General features: G+C 44.3%; 1 protein-coding gene across 9 annotated transcripts in view; it reads right to left on the minus strand.

The window, feature by feature from the left end:
- KCNQ2 (potassium voltage-gated channel subfamily Q member 2) overlaps positions 1–21,094 on the minus strand; it is a gene marked incomplete at its 3' end in the record, with an annotated part of 158,990 nt that overhangs the window by 4,547 nt on the left and 133,349 nt on the right. For 3 of the 9 annotated variants that reach the window (XM_082271643.1, XM_082271642.1, XM_082271639.1), the window contains 4 exons: positions 20,262–20,318; positions 20,042–20,150; positions 19,668–19,799; positions 7,854–7,961 (listed from right to left, as the gene is read on the minus strand). In XM_082271643.1, the coding sequence (XP_082127769.1) occupies positions 7,854–7,961; positions 19,668–19,799; positions 20,042–20,150; positions 20,262–20,318 (406 nt within the window). Of the gene's footprint in view, positions 1–7,853; positions 7,962–8,008; positions 8,234–19,667; positions 19,800–20,041; positions 20,151–20,261; positions 20,319–21,094 lie in introns of those variants that run through there. The other 6 variants (XM_082271647.1, XM_082271645.1, XM_082271644.1 and 3 more) reach the window with 4 other exon arrangements.

Below are 21,094 nucleotides of genomic sequence, written 5' to 3' on the forward strand. Positions count from 1 at the left end.
CTTGGATTTAACCATCGACAAACAGTATCCATCATTCCATCGCCAACTTTCTCTTACTGCAGATCAGCTTTGCAGGTCGGAGCCTTGTCATAGACCATTTTTTTTTAATTTCCACCATAGATTTTCAATTGGATGGAGGTCCGGACATTTAGCAGGCCATGCCATTGACCTTATGCGTCTTTCTTGAAGGAAAGTTTTCACGGCTTTTGCCCTATGGCAAGATGCATCATCATGCTGAAACAAAGATGTCATCACCAAACATCCTTTCAACTGATGGAATAAGAAAAGTGTCCAAAATCTCAATATAAACTCGTGCATTTATTGAAGATTTAATGACTGTCATTTCCCCCATACCTTTGCCTGGCATGCAACCCCATATCATCAATGATTGTGGAAATTTGCATGTTTTCTTCATATATTTCATTGGAACGTCACCAAACAAAAATTCCAGCATCATCAGCCTGCCCAATGCAGGCCGATTCATCACTGAATATCGCTTTCATCCAGTCATCCGAAGTCCATGATTGCTTTTCTTTAGCCCACTGTAACCTTGTTTTTTTCTGTTTAGGTGTTAATAAGGGTTTACGTTTGGCTTTTCTGTATGTGAATCCCATTTCCGTTAGGTGGTGTCTTACAGTTCGGTCACAGACATTGACTCCAGTTTTTAACCATGTGTTCCTCATTTGGTTTGTTGTGCATTTTATGTTTTCAGGGCATATTGCTTTACGTTTTCTATCTTGCCGCTTTAAAGACTTCCTTGGTCTACCAGTCCATTTCCCTTTCACAACCTTCCCAATTGATTTGTATTTGGTCTAGATTTTAGACACAGCTGACTTGGAACAACCAACATCTTTTGCAACATTCCATGATGTTTTACCTTCTTAAAAGAAGATTTAGAATGCTCTCCTTTGTTTCAACTGACATCTCTTGTGTTGGAGCCATGATTCATGTCAATCAGGTTGGTGCAACAGCTCACCAAGGTGTGCAAGCCGACTCCAGTGGCGGAGTCAGAGGGCTAGCTGGGGTGGCAATTGCCACCCCAGACAAAGTCCCTGCCACCCCTGTTGCCACCCCGCTCGCTGAAAACATTACACATTAGCTGAACGATAAAGCGTGGGCGCCTGCAGCTAGTTCTCCTGACTGAGCGGTGAGCAGCAGCGGTGCCGTGAGCAGCTGCACAGCCAACCAATCACGCGTGCCTGTACATCTGATTGGTTCGCTGTGCCGCTACTCATGACGTGATTGGTTCGCTGTGCCACACTCACCGCTCGGTCAAGAGAACTAGCTGCAGGGTCAGGCAGACTGAACATGTGGGATAGATGTGTCAGGCTGTGTTCTTCTTCTTCTACCTTAGGTAAGTCTCTCTGGTCTCTGCATTGAAGGGGACACGGCATGCTGGTCACTACATTGATGGGGGGGTACGCTGGTGACTACACTGATGGGGGGGGGGGTACGCTGGTCACTACATTGATGGGGGGCATGCTGGTCACTACATTGATGGGGGGGTACGCTGGTCATTACATTAATGGATGCTGGCCTGGTCACTACATTGATGGGGGGGTATGCTGCCAGCATGCCCCCCATCAATGTAGTGACCAGTGTACCCCCCCTCAATGTAGTGACCAGTGTACCCCCCCATCAATGTAGTGACCAGCGTACCCCCCCATCAATGTAGTGACCAGCAGTCCCCCCATCAATCTAGTACATTGATGGGGGGGTACGCTGGTCACTACATTGATGGGGGGCATGCTGGTCACTGCATTGAAGGGGACACGGCACGCTGGTCACTGCATTGATGGGGGGCACGCTGGTCACTGCATTGAATGGGGGCATGCTGTAGTAACTCTGCATGGAATGGGGGCACACTATAGTAACTCTGCATTGAATGGGGGCACGCTGTAGTAACTCTGCACTACTAAAAATGCGCAACGAAGAGGATTCGCCGCAAAAAAGTATCGCAATATATTGACCCCCCAAAATAATACCTTGCCACCCCTGTTTTAAAAGTCTAGCTCCGCCACTGGCCGATTAGCAGATGTAATATGATGCAGATCTTTGTTTTAGAACTGCAAAGTACATGGTGATTTCATCATAATTTCCTCAGAATTGAGTGATTTCATTTTTTTCCTCTGCTTGATCTGCAAAAACAGTTGCAATTGACTACAGTTTTCTTTCTTTCTTTTTTTTTTTTAAGTGTTTCTTAAAGCCAGAAGGTTGGAATTTTAATATTTTTTTTTCTATACACAATTGAATGAACATTTTACAAGACTGGTGATTCCACACTTTTTGCCAGGGGTTGTATTCTGCCTAACCTGTATAAAAAAGGTGTGTATTACCTTTTTTTAAACCCGGTTTGGTCACGTCATCCCACAGCTCCAGCTCCACAGCTGCTGCAGGGGGGAGAGGATGGAGTGCCAAAAGTGGCTGGGCTATAGGAGTCTATTGGTGGCATCACAGCTTCTGGATTTTACAGTTGTTAATTTCTCCTTTTTCACATAGCGCCAGGATCATGTAACAGGACTGGATCAGATTGAAAGTAGGTAAGGATACAGGTCTTTTTTATATATTTTAGGCAGGATTAGGTGGAAGTATGGGGGGTGGAATGTTTTTAGGAATAGTTATAGTTACGGTTATTTTAGACCACTTTAACAGCTCACTGGATTTCTGGCAGAATCTATGGGTATTTTTCTGTACTTAGTGTTTTTAAAGAGGCAAACCATACGGAAAATGTGTTTGTATTGCATACATGTTTTTTAATCTTGCCTAGACACACAATTTAACTGAACAAAAGTCATCAATTCAATTAAATTCTGTTGCATTTCATATTCTCAACTGTTCTTCGACATCACCAAATTATCATCATCAATACAAGTCCAAAACAGAAACCACCACAGTCAAGCTACAGGTCCTACATCTGAACGCATAAACCATTAAAGGATCTGCACTACAAATTGGTAGAACACAAAATATAATCTAAAATCTGCCTAAATCTTTTGATGATCAGATTAGAACTGCAGGCTTTCAATGAGATCTCAACCTCTAATTTCATACCTGAATGGAGAGATGTATGTTCACTTTTAATACAGCCAGCCTACAAAATTCAGCCTTATCTATATTTAACCAAAGAAAATCCTTGAAGGGAAACTGCAACAAAAATGGACTTCGAAATAGCAAAAAAAAAAAAAAACTGGATTTTTGTCTTGCCGTAAAATCCTTTTCTCTATTGTTCATTGACGGACACAGCTCCATATCGTCTTTGACCCTTGGGTTATGCTGCTCTCCATAGGATTAGGACTAGGCAGAAACAAATATGACTATGCCCTTAGGGCAGTCCTAGGGGGTATACTTCCCACTTGCTGCTATAGGACTTCAGTTTGTAACAAGCAGTGTTAGAAGAATACATAACCCAACTCAACAGAGGGGTGGGTGCTGTGTCCGTCAATGAACATAAGAGAAAAGGATTTTACGGTAAGACAAAAATCCAGTTTTCTCTTTCGTTCATTGACGGACACAGCTTCATATCTTCTTTGACTCTTGGGACATCCCAAAGCAGTGTCAACATGAGGGGTGGGAAAAAACACAGCAATACACATAGTTCCCAAAAGAAAAAAATGCCAGGACCAGAGATCCCAGCAAGGAACCAGGTCCTTACTCCTGACTAGGCAGAAAAAAACTGAAGTCCTACAGCAGAAAGCGGGAAGTATACCCCCCCAGGACTGCCCTAGGGGCATAGTCACATTTGTTTCAGCCTACACCTATAGAGAGCAGCATAACCCAAGGGTCAAAGAAGATATGGAGCTGTGTCTGTCAATGAACAAAAGAGAAAGATCTAATTATTTCTATTTTCTGTCATCTATGTGATGATGATCGGTTCCAATGAGTCCAGTTTGAGTCCTGAGCTATTCCAAGATCCTTTAATATATTGCAATCGGCCTCCACCACTACAGTGCCAACAATCCAAAGCAGTTTCAGGAAACAAACCGCATGCATCATTCTTCATCGGCCTTCATACATCCTTTTTAAAGGTATGCTCGTTGCAAGTATAATTTTGTAGACCGAGCCAATATTTCAGCAAGCAACCCATCAATGCACTAGAAGCCAACACCATTAATCACTTTGCCATCAACATTTGGCGATGGTTGTGGTTCCTAGAGAATTAACGGGCCTAATGTTGGTCATGCCCATATCATTATCCATCCTCAGTATCTAGGCAAAAAATACACTTACATGGCATGCTCCTTACGGTTACCTATCCTTAAGGACCCAGAAACCCCATTAAGAGCACACTCTTTTAGAAAAGTTAGCAGAAACATGAAACTACTGCTTAGTATCAGCCACGATGCCATCTTTGTCATGCTCCATTAGTCCACATGCGTGCATGCAAAAAAAGAACAAAAAGGAACCCAGAGCCAAAATGAAAAGACTAGCAACAGATATAAAAAACAAAAACAAAAAGATGCTTGTCTTCTCAATCTTATGGCAGCTCAAAAAAACAACTAGCAAACCCCTTTCACCCATTTATGTGATGGACACTTACCTTCTGCAAGGGACACCTTGGCAAGGCAGGTGGTCCTTGGCCAGTTGGCTATGCTAAAAGGTGGTCACTTGATCTTTTCAGAATTAGGAATCCAGGGAATATGACTATGCCTGAAAACCTCTAATACAGTATGTAGCATGTGTGCTATGGTTTGATTCAGTATTGAGAAAGAAGAGTGGTTGGGGACTTCTTGTGTTGTAGTGTAGAAGGGGGTGTGGGACAGATCTCAATAGCTTCCTGTTAGTGATAATTGTGAGTCAACTGTTGGACAGGTAGAAAATTCAGAGCAAGTTCAATGTTGAAGTAATTTCAAGAATAATGAGAACATACCTTATCTTACACTGATGAAGGGACGACACATCATTTTCAAATGATTTCGTACCCTACACAGTGCTGAAAGTAGTCCTATCACTAAGAAACTGGACCATGTCCCCTTCCCCAGACTGTCCAATTCATCATCACAAACCCTATTTAGTATATGACTTCAAACAATCTTCATAAGTGGATTTACTTTACATAAGAATAGCTAGGAACAGAACAGCTAAAGGAAATCCTAAGAATTTTATCATTTTTGACATGAAATTTGAAGATCATAGATACACAAGCTACAGTTATTGGGATACAAACAACAAAAAAAGATTGCATTCTATGGACATCACTGGCATCTCATTTTAATCAGCTTTAAAGGGCAACAGACATAACCCCACCTGAAGGCCACCCACTAACGGGTTTCACCCAGGAGGGCTGAATTGATGAATCTACAATTAAGATCTTCTGGGTGAAATGCATTAAGAGAGGCAAGGTCTTCAGATGGGGTTATGTCTGTTGTCCTTTTTGGCTGAATAAACTGAGATGGCAGTGATATCAGCGGTGTGTGATATTTCTGTGTTCATTGTAAATATATGGAATGTGGACGGGTTCCTAGAATTAGCACCTGGCATCTGCCGTAAGCAGAATTTGAGTCCTCCTAAATGGTGGTTCTTCCTGAGATCTACATTTGGTAGATGGTTGCTATTGTTATGTGCAATCGGAAAACACTGTTGAGGTCCGGATGATGTTAAATCATATGTCATCTGAAACATCGAGGGAGATTTGCTAAAACTGGTGCACTCAGAATCTGGTGCAGCTCTGCATGGTAGCCAATCAGCTTCTAACTTCATCTTATTCAATTAAAGAGGAACTCCGGCTGACCTCCCCATTTTCTTTTTTTCCCCACTTACCTAATGGTTTCTGCACATTTCAGATACTCACCCATCCAGTGGATCCAGCATTGACCCGCTGAGATCATCTGATGCTCGGCCACAGCTCCGTCCAATGCTCCCCATGTTCCATCTAACGTCATTGAGAGGCTCGCGGGCTATTCTGGGTTCAGCGGGTGGGCCCAAAGGTCCACCCGCAGGTAAAATGCATGTCAGGTATACATAGCAGGGCTGGCTGTAGTCCTCAATGCGTTTCAGCAGAAATGCCTTTATCAAAAGATCTTTTGATGAAGGCATTTCTGCTGAAACACGTTAAGAGGACTACAGCCAGCCCTGCTATGTATACCTGACATGCATTTTACCTGTGGATGTTTGTAAGTGTATCGGCTTTATCTTTTTAATAAATCGATTTCAGTAGTATTACACTATGTCTGTCCCCCCTTTGGTTTTTATCTATATCCATGTTGGAGTTGAAATCTCGTGTGTCCATATTCGTTGCTGATCCATATGGATTCCATTGAAGTCGGTACATCCAGCTGGGACATTCAACAAATATTCCAACAAGCTTTTATGACCCATATGCTATATGGTATCTGGGTCCCATTCATCTGGTGAGCGCAATCCACTAATCTTTATTGGTGTTGGGATTTGCTGCACATTAAGATCACGTTATCCTATGTTGGATTTACTTCATCACATCATTCACTTGGGACTTTTATTTTTCTGATGGACTTTTTTGATAATTTCCATTTGGTTTTTTGATTGGATATTTATATATGTGATATTTGGTTAACCACATTCATTGCCTTTAGCGCTGCACATTTTTTCTGTTTTCATATTATTGGTCACTTTTTTGTCTAGTGATTGGTGCTAGCTGCTTTTCACTTTACCTGTTAGCGCAGTAATTTTTTGCTCTCCCATTTATGGTTTCTGTGCAGAGCTGCACCAAATTTTACACACTCCAGTTTTAGTAAATCCCCTCCATCAAGTCTATTTCACCACTTTGATATAATTTTAGGTTCAATAAAGCAAAACATCTGGTGCGTTTATTTTTTTGAATTATTAAAGGATTCTGCTCAATACAGCTATCATTTAGTTTCCATATTCCTGCAAGGGCTATAGGTTCAGAACCACTGGTCTATAGTCTGTTTGGTCATACGTCATGCAGCCTACCAGAATGTTTTTGAACTATTAAAGACAATGGAGCACCTATGGGAAAACCTGTAAAACCTTGGAATATTGTACATACTCTGTGTAGGATTTGTCCTTGGTGGGTTCCATATGAAAGACTTTTTCTAAAAGGCTTCTAAGATTGAACATTAAGAAATAAATGCTACCCTGACTCAGCTCATATGTCAGAAAAAGTACACTTGTGCAAATAGTTTTTTATTTTTTTGCAACATTGTTTTTGCCCTGGGTATATATGAAGTTGTGTTCCTCTATTCCTTTTTGATGTGGTAAGACTACTGGTATCAGTTCTGATGTGTAAGGCAGATGTCATGAGTATCAATATTTGAGTGAAAGCTTGCGTCACTGATGAACATTTGGGGGACATCCAATGCTCATCAAATCTTTATAGATATCTTAACGCTATCTGCAAGTAAAGACTCAATCCTGCTTTGTGTGTTGCTGCCCAAAGGTTTGGCCAATGTCGACATTCCTGCCATCGCAAACCTGCTCAATATATCTATCATTTGGTTTCCATATTCCTGCAAGGGCTATAGGTTCAGAACCCCTGGTCTAGAGTCTGTTTGGTCATACGTCATGCAGCTTACCAGAAAGACAATGGAGAACCTATGGGAAAGCCTGTAAAACCTTGGAATATTCTACATACTCTGTGTATAATATGTTCTTGGTGGTTTCTATTTATTAACATTCGAGTGTCACAGATGAACATTTGGGGGACATCCAATACTCATCGAATAAATATAGATATCCTAACGCTATCTGCAAGTAAAGACTCAATCCTGTTTTGTGTGTTGCTGCCAAAGATTTGCCCAACGTCTACATTCCCGCCATCACAAACCATGAGCTGAAAGGGGTTCGCTTTAAGGAAAAAAAAAAAAAGAATGAAAGAAAAGCAGTCCAGACAAAGAGGCGTTCTGGTGAATCCTAACCTAGGAGAATATTGGGGAGATTCTTTGGTAGAGAGCACTGATCCTTTGGTAGGGTACTTCTTGTGCCGGGGTGTAGAAGGGGGTGGGGCACCCACAATCAAATCTATCCTGGCAAAGTAAATAGAAAAACAAAACACCAGCAAAGATGCATAATGAAGCAACGTGGGGAAAATTCAGGACGGTAAAACAAAAAAACAAAGAAAGAAAAAAAAAATTGAACGTGTCTGGAAATATATTCCAAAGAGCTGAAATTCAGTGGTATGAATGGCTGCAGAAACACCAGTCTACACTTTGATTGGCTGGGAACGCTGGAATATATTTTCATGTATATATGTGGCAATATCCTGGGTGAAATATTGGATATAGGTCAACATATATTCCTATGGATCAAGGTGAGACACAGTGTGACAATATAGAGAGGGAGTGTGCGTCATGATGAAGGTGTGGAATAAAAAATACACAATAAGACACAAGAGAGACACAATTAGCCACAATAGTGTCAAATATGTATATGCTCATCAGGGTGCACTGGCTGCTGAAACTGGCAATTACTGGAGTTGAATGAGAGCTGTTGGTATACAGAGTTGATTTGGTTTGGAGATCTTTTAACCGGTGACCTCATTAAGAATTTAAAACGGTTTTATGAATCGTGACTTTTTGTAAGATTCGCACCTTTGTAAGGTCTTACCTATTTTTGAGCACCTGTATACTTGAACTGTGGTACTACTGTTGTTACCTAAGGGCACATTGTACCTTAGAAATCTTTTCGAAAAAAAATAATTTAAAATGGTTACTGGCCCCAAACCTAAAGGAAACAGTAGAGGGCGCCAGCCAAGTACGGTATATAGGAAAATACTTTGTTAAAAATTACACGTGCCATCTTACAAGATGCATAAAGCATGTAATTCACCCAGTGCAGCTTGTTAATGAGCATCGGTGTGTCTTCAGGAGCCTAATCTCACACCCCTACAGCACATTCAAGCGCATGATTATGTTGTAGAGTTTAGCTGTATCCCTACCTGTGCCATTCTTAATAATTTACTGACCCTAAACAGGCAGATAGCATCTGAAATCAAAATGGAATTTAGATGCATCATTGCTTCCATGAGCTTACAAAATATTCTTGTTGACCCAACCAAGAGTTAGTTCCAACCTGAGCCTAGAAAGGAAAAAAAGATTGCTCCAGTCCAAATGGACTGTTGTTATCTACTGCAAAGTATCTGCTCTGGTGAATATTTCAAACCATCACCAAGCTTAGATTTACAGTCTATCTCAGCCCTTCTTGAATAGCTACCTTGATCATTAAAGCAGAGGCCAGCATCTTATCTGGTAGCTGCAAGTGTCTTGATGTTCACTTTCAAGGCATTTATCTTCCATAGAGTTGAGTGGATTTTCAGATACTGAGAGATATAGGTTGAATGAAGCTTCCCATTAATGCAGGTCATGGAATAATGGGATTTTTGACTTACCGTAAAATCAGTTTCTCTAAATTCATTAATGGACACAGCTTTTCCATTATTCAGAACCATAGGGTTATATTGCCCCCTACAGGAGTAGGACGCTAGGCAGAAAAAGACTTGGCTACGCCTATGGGCAGTTCTAGGTGGTATACTACCCTCTCTGCTATAGGTCTTCAGTTTAGTAACAAGCAGTGTCAGGAGTATTACAAATCCATAGAAGTGTGGGTGCTGTGTCCGTCAATTAATTCAGAGAAATGGATTTTACGGTAAGTCAAAATCCCATTTTCTCTTTCGTTCATTGACAGACACAGCTTTTCCATTATTCAGAACCATAGGGACATCCCCAACCAGAACCAAACATGAGGGGTGGGACAACAAAAAAACCCAAGGCTAAACTAATAGCCAGCCAGGTAAACCAGGAGCTCAACAAAAACAACTGGAGCCCAACCAGACCAATACATTCCCAAAGAGGAAACAAGCTCTCTAAACAGCAGCCTGCAAAACTTTGCAGCCAAAGGAAGCATCTGCAGATGCCAACACATCCACTTTGTAGAATCAGTGAAAGTGTGCACCGATGACCAGGTAGCTGCCTTGCAAACTTGTGCCCTTGACACCTGATGACGGAAGGCCCAGAAGCACCAAGTACCTGAGTAGAGGGCACCGTTACAGGGAAAAGGAGGAACCTAACCTTTAAAGCGATTGTAAACCCAAAAAGTAAAAAAAAAAAAAAAAAAAAACCTGCAAGACAAAAGGCATAATGAGCTAGTATGCATCCCCGGACATCGCTGCGGGCACCGCCACGATCCCTCGCCGTCTCTTCCGGGTTTGGCGGCTTCGGCGCTGTGATTGGCCGGAGCCGCGATGACGTCACTCCCGCGCATGGGAGTGACTTTCCGGCAAGCTCCCGGCAAGCAAAACTGAAGGTCCCCCCGGACCTTCAGAGCGCATGCGCCGCTCGCGTGAGCGGCTGCATGCACTGCAAATATCTCCTAAACCGTGCCGGTTTAGGAGATATTAATTATACCTACAGGTAAGCCTTATTATAGGCTTACCTGTAGGTAAAAGTGTAAAAAAACATGATACTACCGCTTTAAAAGAATAGGCCTGAGCCACTGTCTGTCTGATCCATCTGGAGCTGGTCGCAGACGAGGCAGACAGCCCTTTTCTTGGCCCATCCGTGATCACAAAAAGCGAGTCTGACCTCTGAAAATACTCCATGACTACCAGATACACCCGAATCACATAGTGTATGCAAATCAAAATCCTTAGGATATTTAGGCGAGTGACACAGGGAAGGCAACACAAGGTCTTCATTCAAATTGAAATCCGAGCCAACCTTAGGAAGGAACGACGGACATAGACGAAGAACCACCTTGTCTTGTGGACCACCAAGTAGGGGGTATGACAAGACAACCTTGCCAGCTCCGATACCCTGCGAGCAAAGGTGATTGCCACCAAAAAAGGCCATGTTCTAGGACAGCGTAAGCAGGGGAATCTCCCGAACATTTGCAAAGGAAGGCGTCTGGAGAACTGAAAGCACCAAGGTCAGATCCCAAACCGGTAAAGGAGACCGCAACGGTTGAGTCAGATGTTGAACCCCTTAAACAAAAAAGGTATGCACCAGGGAGGGCATGGCCAGGGGCCTGCTGAAAAAAGACCGCCAACTCCCGACACCTGGCCTTGATGGTACTTAAAGGCCAACTTCTGCTCAACAACTTGTTGAAGAAAGGTCAAAATCTGAGCCACAGAAAAAGAACAAGGGTGAACACCAGTCAACTCACACCACAAAATGTGTAGACTTCCTGGCCTTCAGCAGTGTTGGAATCACTGACCCAGGCAAACCTCTATCCTTCAGCACTTGCCTTTCAACAGCCAGGCCGTCAAGCCAGCAACTGCAAAGCAGGATGGAAGATCGGCCCTTGGGACAGCAGACCCTTTCTGAAAGACAGTCTTGGACGTCGTCGACCAATCGCACCAGGTCGGTGAACCAAGACTGGCGAGGCCAGTACTCGGCCTGTACAAAGACCTGAATCCCTTCAGCCTCAATCCTGCGTAAAAGCCGCGGCCGAAGCTTGAGAGGAGGAAAAGCGTAAATCAGACAATACTGGCCCTCTTGAGGCCACCAGAACGTCTGTGGCTTCCGCTAGAGGGTCCCGTGCCACGACTGGTAATTCTCCTCTCCCGCAGAAAAACTGAGAAAGCACTAGACTGGACACACATTGGAATGTGCAGGGAAGCATCCTCGATGCTGATAGAAGCAAGAAAGTCCCCATGAGGAATGGATGCCACCACTGTGCAAATGGACTCCATTCCTAACTTCCGTACCCGGACAAAGCAGTTCAGAGCCATAAGGTCCAGAACTGGATGAACCTAGCCCTCCTTTGGGACCATGAACAGGCTTGAATAAAAGCCTTGAAACCATTCTGATACCTGAAGCAACATGTCATGCACCGCTCCAAGGAGAGCCTGCAATCGGTCCAGGACACACATTGTAAGGAAAGAACCTTTCCGGAGGGCAAGATTGAAACTCCAACTTGTAACCAGACAGTATGGCTTCATGGACCCCTTGGTTGTTAATCAAGGAGGTCCACGGGCCCAGAAAACCAGCAAAAACATCCCCCCACCCCAGGCATGGGTGAGGGCGCATCTTCAACCTGAAGGAGCCTTGTCCTTGGATCTAGTAAAAATCTGGCTCTCGACTTGGCAGACCAGGGCCACTTGGATCCCCTCAAGGAGGACATAAAACTTCTTGTGAGCTGAGAAAACCTGGTAAAAATCTGTGACAAGGTTAGTTTTCCTATACTGTGGAAGAGCCCTTCCCCCCCTGCGAGACTCTTAATGTCGTTATCCAGGGTAGTCCCAAACAGGTGATTTCCTTGAAGGGGTAAGGCAATCAAAGCTTCTTTAGAAGTCTGGTCCAAAGACCAACATTTAAGCCACAGTACATGCCTAAGCCCACTGCCGAAACATACAGTTTAGAAATCTGGGAAGCATCAGCAAAAGAGGCATCGCAGATAAACTGCAGCCCCTGGACCAACTGGTCCGCCAACTCAGCCAAGGCAGGAGAACCCTCTCCCCCCCCCTAGGTCAGTGGTTCTCCACTCCTGTCCTCAGGACCCACTAACAGGCCAGGTTTGCAAGATAACTGAAATACATCGCAGGTGATATCATTTGCTGCTCAGTGATTGCAGTATTCTAGCCTGCATCTCTCCAAGGTAATACCTAAAATCTGGCCTGTTAGTGGGTCCTGAGGACTGGATTTGAGAACCACTGCTCTAGGTCATGGCGCAAAAGCCTAGCCACTCAGTTAGTGCTTGTGATTCCAGGTCACTGGCCAGGACTGGCCAAAGCTCCGAGCCATCAATAGAGAACATATTGCGGGCCACAGCCTCCGCCTTCCTGTCAGCTGATTCTTTAAAGGCTGGAGATTCCTCTACCCAAATCATGGTTGCCTTGTCCAACCTGGAGACAGGAGTGTCCACCACTGGTGGAACAGTCCACTTCTGGAGTAGCAACTCCGCAAAGGGATACCTCACAGCAAAGCGTTTAGGAACCACAAGGGGGCGTTTTGGATGCTCCCATTCAAAATAGACAAATGTGTCAAAATAGGAGGGATAAGGAAACACTTTTGCCATACGAGATGTCTAGTGAGTGCCAAAAAAATTGGATTTTTGTACTTAACATAAAATCCATTTCTTTGAGTGCGACAGACACAGCGCTCCATTAATCATAACTACTGAGATCTATTGGCTCCTCCAGGAGTAGGACTAGGCAGAACAAAAAAAACACCTGGCCAAACCCATGGGCCATTCTCAGCTGCTATATAACCTCCCTCTCTGCTCTAGGAATTGTTTAGTAGCAAGCAGTATAAGTATCAAAACTAGAGGGGTGGGTGCTGTGTCCGTCGATGTAGTCAAGAAATTGATTTTACGGTAAGTACAAAAATCTAATTTTCTCTTTTGTTCATCGACAGACACAGCGCTTCATAAATCATATCTACTGGGACATCCAAAAGCAGTGCCAAAAGAAAAATGAGGGGGTTGGGAAAAGAACCCAAGGCTAAACATAGGAGCCCTAACCAGGACACAGCAGCCTTAACCATGACACAGGAGCCCCATATGAAAAAAATTAAAATATAAAGAAAAACACCCCTCAAGAGAGAACAGCCCTTCTTAAACAGTAGCCTAAAGAAGCATCCACAGATGCCAAAGTATCTACTTTGTAGAATTTTGTGTATGCATCGACGACCAAGTGGCCATTTTGCAAACTTGCGATATGGATGCTTGATGATGGAAGGCCCAAGAAGTACTCAGCACCTGAGTAGAATGCGCTGTGACATGGAAAGGAGGAACCTGACCTTTAATAGTATAGGCCTAAGTCACCATTTGTCTGATCCATCTGAAGATGGTAGCCGAAGAAGCAGCCAGCCCTTTCCTTGGTCCGTCTGTAACCACAAAAAGCAAGTCTGACCACTGAAAGGATTCTGTGGCTGCCAGATATTTTCCCGAACCACATTCAAGGTATGCAAGGATGAGCCGGCTTGGAACACAAGAAAGGCAACCCAATGTCTTCATTTAAATGGAAGTCAAAGACAACCTTGGGCAGGAATGATGGACAGGGAGGAAGAATCACTTTATCCCTATGGACCACTAAACAGGGACTATGACAGCATAATGCCGCCAACTCAAAAACCCTGTGGGCCGAGGTAACCTTCTGGGACAACATAGGCAAGGGAATCTCCCGAATATTATGAAATGGAGGTTTCTGGAGAAACAAAAGCACTAAATGTAATTTCCATTGCGGCAAAAGAGACTGTAGTGGTGGATTCACATGTCAAACCCCCTGAATGAAGGTATGAGCTAAAGAGTGCGTGGTTAGGGGTTGCTGAAAGAAGATTGTGAAGGCAGACACCTGGCCCTTGATGGTACTCAAGGCAAACTTCTGCTCAATGCCCCATTGAAGAAAGGTTAAGATCAGAGCCACAGAAAAGGATCGAGGATGAGCATCAATCGACTCACACCAAGAAATGTACGCTTTCCACGTACGATGGTATATCTTGCTGGAGGAGGACGACTTCCTTGCCTTCACCATAGTAGGGATCAGTGATCCAGACAAAACTTGAATGGTATCCCTCAGTACCTGGCTTTAATTAGCTCAGCCCTTTAAGCCAGTGACTGTAAAGCAGGATGGTAGAACAGCTCTTGGGAGAACTGGTTTTCTCTGATAGGTAGCCCCCAAGGGATGTTTATGGCAAGCAGACTGATTGGAAGACCGTGGAAGAAGCTTGAGCTGAGGATGATACTGGCCTTACTGTTCCCCTAGGATGTCTGTGGTGTCTACCAGAGGAACCCGTGGCCTTGCCTCGAACCTCCTTGTGGAGCCGAACTTGCTAAAGGAGCTGTTTGCAGGTCTGTGTAAAACAGAACTGTCTTGAAGGAGAATACCACCAGACCCAGAACCTGCATGCAAGTCTGGAGATAGAACGGTCTGTGTGACAGCAGCCGGTGAATCACGGCCTGTGGTTCCTGAAGTTTGTCCAGAGGAAGGACCACTCTGGTCAGAATTAAAACTAGACCTAGGTATTGCAATCACCTGGACAGGGATAGGGGGAACCTGTGGTAGATCGGATGTCACACAAAGCTTTGCAGGAAATAAATCCGCACAAGGAAGCTCGGGACCTAAAATACCTGAAAAAGGAGAAAACTTTGCCCCCTTTCTGGGTAACCCCAAAAGAAACATTTCGAGGGCATCCTTAACACTCACAAAAGAGGTCTATGGGGCCGGAAACCAGCAAAGATGTCCCCCCCACCCCAATAATTGGGTGAGGGCAGACCTTTATGCTGAAGGGATCTTGTCTGCGGGTCCAGAGAAGCTAGCTCTAGGCTTACCAGACCAAGGTTGCTTGGAACCTCCTGGGGAAGACTTGAAGGATCCATTTCCTTTATGCTCAAGTTGTCTGCGACGAGGCTCCTTCTCTCTGCTAGACTGTGGCAGTAAGGTACTCCCCCCTGCCCCTAATGATGTCATCCAGAGTCGCCCCAAACAGGCCATCACCTTGAAAGGGCAGATCAACTAGAGCTTTCTTAGAGGCTTGGTCTGCGGAAAAATTCTTAAGCCGCAGCATCTGCCAAATCACCACCACTGAAACAAAGTTTGGAGAGCACAGGAGCTGTATCCAAAGCTGCATCACAAATAAACTGCAGCTCATGGACCAAATGGCCCTGGCACAAAAGCTTGGCCTATTCAGTTAGGGTCTGAGACACCAGAGCGGAGACCAAGACTGGCTGCAATGCTGGACCAGCCATAGTAAACATGCTGCGTGCCACAGCCTCCGCTTTCCTGTCAGACAGGTTTTTAAAGTATGGGGATCATGGTTGCTTTATTCAACTCTGCACTGGAACCCCCCCCCCCTCCCAATACCGTAAGGGCAGGACATGCACCACCTCAAGAGGTCTCTACCACCTGCCCTGGGACCCCCCACTAGTCCGCGCGGGGGGGGGTGAAGAGGGGAAGCCCACTCAACCGAGGGACTTTAGGATGGGAGGAAGGAACTTGCAGGCAGGCCAAACCATCCCAGGAGGGCACCCGCGCCCACCCCAAATTGCCAAAACGGAAGAGGGGGGAACTGTACATATCCTTCCATGGTGTGAGTGACACTTCAGATAGAACTCCTCGCCACTGAAGTGGGGGACCTGTCGGCCCGGTCCTATACGACCCTGTGAGACATTTAACTCATGGGCCAGCCTCTGTCCGTGAGGCTATGTCATGGCTGACCTAGGGCGTAGCTGTAGCCTGTACTGCTTGCTGGCTGGGTTGGGGGGGGGGGGGCACTGGATCTAGATCATCCAGCCCGTCAGCAACCCCTTCAGTTGATTGTAGATCTCCCAAGGGAAAAAAAAACAAAAAAGATGCAAGGAAGGAGAAAAAATTTGCTAGGACCAAGAGATCCCAGCATAGAGTCTAGTTCCTTACTCCTGCCTATACAGATTAAAAACTGAATACCTAGAGCAGAGAGGGGGGTTAAATACCAGCTGAGGAAGGCCCATTAGTGTAGCCAGGTGTAGCCAGGTGTTGTTTTGTTCTGCCTAGTCCTACTCCTGGAGGAGGCAATATATCCCAGTAGTTATGATTTATGGAGCGCTGTGTCCATCGATGAATGAAAGAGAAAAAAGGGAAGGCAACCTACGAAGCCGCCTCAGCTGAACCCTCCATCTGCAAAGTCTCCTGCACAGATGTAATCCGTGTGTCAACCAGTGCCTCTGGAGTGCATATATAGCTGTGGAGGAAACATCCTCACTATCTGACAGGTCAGGGAACGTGGCTACTAACCCCGCATGGTGAGCACATCCACGGCGACAGCGCCAGATTCTGGATCAGTCAGCAGATGAGGCAGGGGAGGGCGCTACCAGGAAACACAACAAAATGCAGAAGGGGCCGGCGATTGAGGTCCGTCAAAGGGGACCACCAACTGAGGCCCCGCACAGAAAGCGCCAACTAAAGCCCCGCACAGGGGGCGCTGACCGCTGACTGCCCTCCAAGGGCCCACAGAGGAGGTCGCAAAAAAAGCCCCCTCTAGGGGGGCCGCCTGCCGCTATCGCCTCTCTGATGCGGGTAGTCCAAAGAAGAAGAAGAGGCCATCTACTTACTGGTCCAGCGTGCATGCAGGTAACGCTCCCAAGACAGAACCTCCTCACCACCGAAGTGGGGAGCTGTCGGCCAGGATAACGAGACATTTAACTCACTAGCCGCCCTGGTCCAGGATGGGGCCTGTCGGGGGCTGACCCAGTGAGGAGCTCTGTTCTGCTGGTGCTTGCTGGTCAGATGGGGGGACCCCTGGATCTAGATTATCCAGCCTGTTGCCCAGTTCGGCAGTTTATTGTAGATCTTGCAGGGAAAAAAACAGGGGAAACAAAAAAAAAATTTAAAAAGGAAAACAATTGCCAGGACCAGAGATCCCAGGCAGAAAAAAAAAAACTGGAGACCTATAGCAGAGAGTATACCACCTGGGACTGCTCATAGGTGTAGCAAAGTCTTTTTTCTGCCTAGCTTCCTTCTCATGTAAGGGGCAATATAACCCTATGGCTCTGAATAATGGAGAAGCTGTGTCCGTCAATGAACGAAAGACAAAATAGGATTTGGTCACAATAAACTGGACTTGTTTTGTAATCCTGAAGACATTTCGATGGTCATCCAAGAAGCTTTATCAGTCCCTCTTTGACAAGAAGAAAACATTATTCAACATTATATAACTATTCCAGTTGGATGTGAATACTACTGGCTATGTAGGTTTGCAGTTTAGGTATGCAAATTTGACTTGTAATTTTCTGTAGTTCCCACCCAAAATTTAGTTTATTGTTTATCGAACACAGAGCTAAAAGAATAAACACTGCCTGCAAATTAAGGACACCTGTACCTTTAAGAAGCTGCTCAGTTCCTGACTATCATATCCTTTACTTCCTGTGAAGCTCAAATCAGGCAAATGTTGCATAGTTAAAATATTTACCATTTAGGTAAGAACATCTTTTATTGGATTATTTCCTATGCAGTGCAGCTCGCCTCGACGTGTTATTTTGGAACAGACTTTTTAGCGAGGTTGGGAAGTTCGTAACTAGCTTCAGGGACTAGAAGCTTGAATTGTCATTCCTGTAAATAGGATTTTGTATCATTCTTCACTTACAGCAACTGAAAAATGTTGCAAAATTTGTTCAACCTCGAAAGCACTGAGCTCTGCACAAATATCTTGCAATAAGTTATTTGGTAGAAAATAAACCAGGATGAGAGCACCTGCAACTGAGAAAATTCATCAGCTGCTCTGTAGGCACTTATTTTTCTCTGCATAAAAACAAGCACATTATGCATATAAGCAATCTGATGAAATTACTGAATGGACTAAATTCCACAGTGATCAGCAAAATTTAGCACTCACATTAATGTCTAGCACTGGCTCCTATTGAATCGCCGACATTTAGAGGGTTGGAAGCTCGTTAGAAACGAGATTGAACAAAAAATAGTGGAAAAAGAAAGTACATAGGCTTTCAGCACTGGGAGTTGCTACTTTTTGGTGCTCAGCCTCCACCACAGAGAGTGGTGATGTTCTACGCTATGGCTTCTCCCACACTAACCCTTTCTAAAACACTTCTACTTGCCCTTCATGTAACCCTAAAACTAAGCTTCACACCAACTACCTTTGTAACTCTAAACGTCCATATAACACTAACATTAACAATAACCTTCCCTGTAACACCAACACCCACCCGACCTCTAACCCTCAGACTAACCCAACAGGAATTTTGACACCAACTCTCCCTGAAGCCACTATTCCTAACAGTTAACTGCCTACCTAACACCCCTCCAACCTCAACCCTAGTTATTTCCCTTTTTAATCATATATACCTCTTTGTAATTAGCATCGAGGAGCACCCCTCACTGTAGGTTATATTGGTTTCAAGTCCCCACTGACATAAGTGCATAGACAGTCATGGGGTTCTGGTAATCAAAGTACCCTTAAGAGTACCTATAATGTTGGTTGAGGACATAGGACTTAGCTTTTGCATTCCTTTACCTTTCAAGATTAGAGGGTCATATCTGTGTAAAGAATCGGCCTATTTCCTACACACCTGTGCACCCTGATCCGCACAAACAGAAAACAAATGTGAAGAACTTGTTCTGACAAAGTTATGGATGACTTAAATTTCTCTAACCTTCGGTGACACAAATACTTTTAGCATTGGATCAGTAAATAGTTTTTGAAGCTCTTTTCAAGAGACTTTCATGGTAGCATCACTGGAGTGCTGGCAAATGAACTATTTCCTTAACAAAGAGCCCCCTAGCTTCTGTACGTACACAGCAATGTACAGTCACAGCATCCATATAATTACTTTAGCAATACCACTGGCTCTTATAGACTGTGGTGAAATCTGGTTCATAAAAGGACAAACATACCCCCCCCCCCCCTTTTGTAGACATGGAGCTGGTGCTGAGAATCGATAAAACTATGCTGCAGTAGGATAAAGCCATTATGGCCAAATTCCTGTCATTTTTCCCATAATCCTTCGTAATTTGTTACAAAGAGCTGGTGCAGAAGCGCCAAAGGTCCCTCAAGTGAAATTTGCCAACCCTCCACTGGGCATTATTTGAGGGGCAACAACTACAACCAAGGGCCAACTAATTACACATTTTAAAATTGATACAATAATATGCTATCTGCAGGCATTTTAGAAGGACATGTTAAATCAAAATAAGCAATAAAAAGTAATTTACTAAATTAAAAGTGCCATTGTGAGATCAAGTGTCACCAGAAATCAGTGGTGATGTGTATTTATTAACCGTGAGAGAGCTGATAAAGATGTCTTGCCTGGACTGGAGATTTTTGATACGGGCGAGCATGTCCAGATGTCCAGCCGAGTACTGTTCTATCACATCCATGACGTCGTAAGGTCGTAGACTCTCCTTAAATTTGCGCTTGGACACTAGAAACCTCATGACGCTGGGAAAAAAACAGCGTACAATTGTCAACCAATTCACAAAAAAGTGATGTTTTAGTCAGGTGGACCGAACTAACTATGCTTTTCCTATATCTTCTGGGGATTCATGTTGGGAGATGGCCCTGGCTTTGTTCCTCCCTCCCAAGAAAAAGCAAGTGCCGACTCACTCAACTAAATGCCAAGATTTGGACATGCAATATCAGTTCCCTCTTCCCACCGTGTTGTTGGTGAGCAACAAACTTACCAAACCGCTCGAATGGACGCCTTTAGACCGGGGGTCCACTCTTCAGACAGGAACTCACAATTACAGCTTCTGTTATCTTCAGGAATCTCCTCTCCTGGGAGACTGGCTTCTAGGGGGAGAGACCTCCCATAAATTAGGTACAATCAATGGCTAACCAGAGGTATGAGAAGGTGGTTGAGCCCAAATTGTTCTGTAAAATGACTAATACATAAATATGCACCTGCTGACGTAAGATGATGATCAGGAGATCTTACTACCAGAGGATCATTCTGTAGCACTGTGGTGACATAAACAAGCAATATCCAGAAAAATCCATTTTGAATGATCGATTCTCATCCCAAGATCGGGCAGACAGGGAGTGTTTTCTGCAACCACAGGGTGCCCACAGACGTCCAACTGCTCCTCAATACAACAATCCTCTTGAACCATCATGGACTTAGTGACCATCGTGTCATGTCTAGATTTACCCTTGGACAAGTCATTTTAAATGCAATGAAATAGAAGATAGTGGCAGTACTACTAAAACAGGTTTAAAAACTAGTCATACAGAATCAACCTCAGTAATGAAAGTGATCCAAGGATCATGTGTCAGTAATCCAAGGATCATGTGCCAGTGCAGGTTAGAACGAGTGATGGGGACAACACAGATTCTGATTACAGACAACTTAAAAATAACACTCACGTTACCCATATTTACTAGAAAACAAAAAAAAGGTAAAAATACTTTCTTTTATCTCTTTCCTATATCTCTTGGGGCCTCCAATGGTAAGACCTCCATGCTGTAGTTCCTAGCGCAGCCCACCTTGGAGTTTTGGTAGTTCCCACCTTAGGTTGCTCCTACTTCTTCTTCAGTTGGGTTATCTTTAGTATATACTAAATACAAAATCCAGAAGACAGGGTGGGAACCCCCTATAATTGGCACAGCAGGTCCCAAGAACTCAAGCACAGGAATCTCAGCACCCAGGCCCCTTGGAGATAATAGAACCCATTAGGTATGGCCATCCAGGTGGCCAAACATTACTTTCAAAATGGTAATTAATATATTCTTAACCA

This window comes from Pelophylax lessonae (assembly GCF_965119305.1).
Source record: "Pelophylax lessonae genome assembly, chromosome: 11".
NCBI lineage: Eukaryota > Metazoa > Chordata > Amphibia > Anura > Ranidae > Pelophylax > Pelophylax lessonae.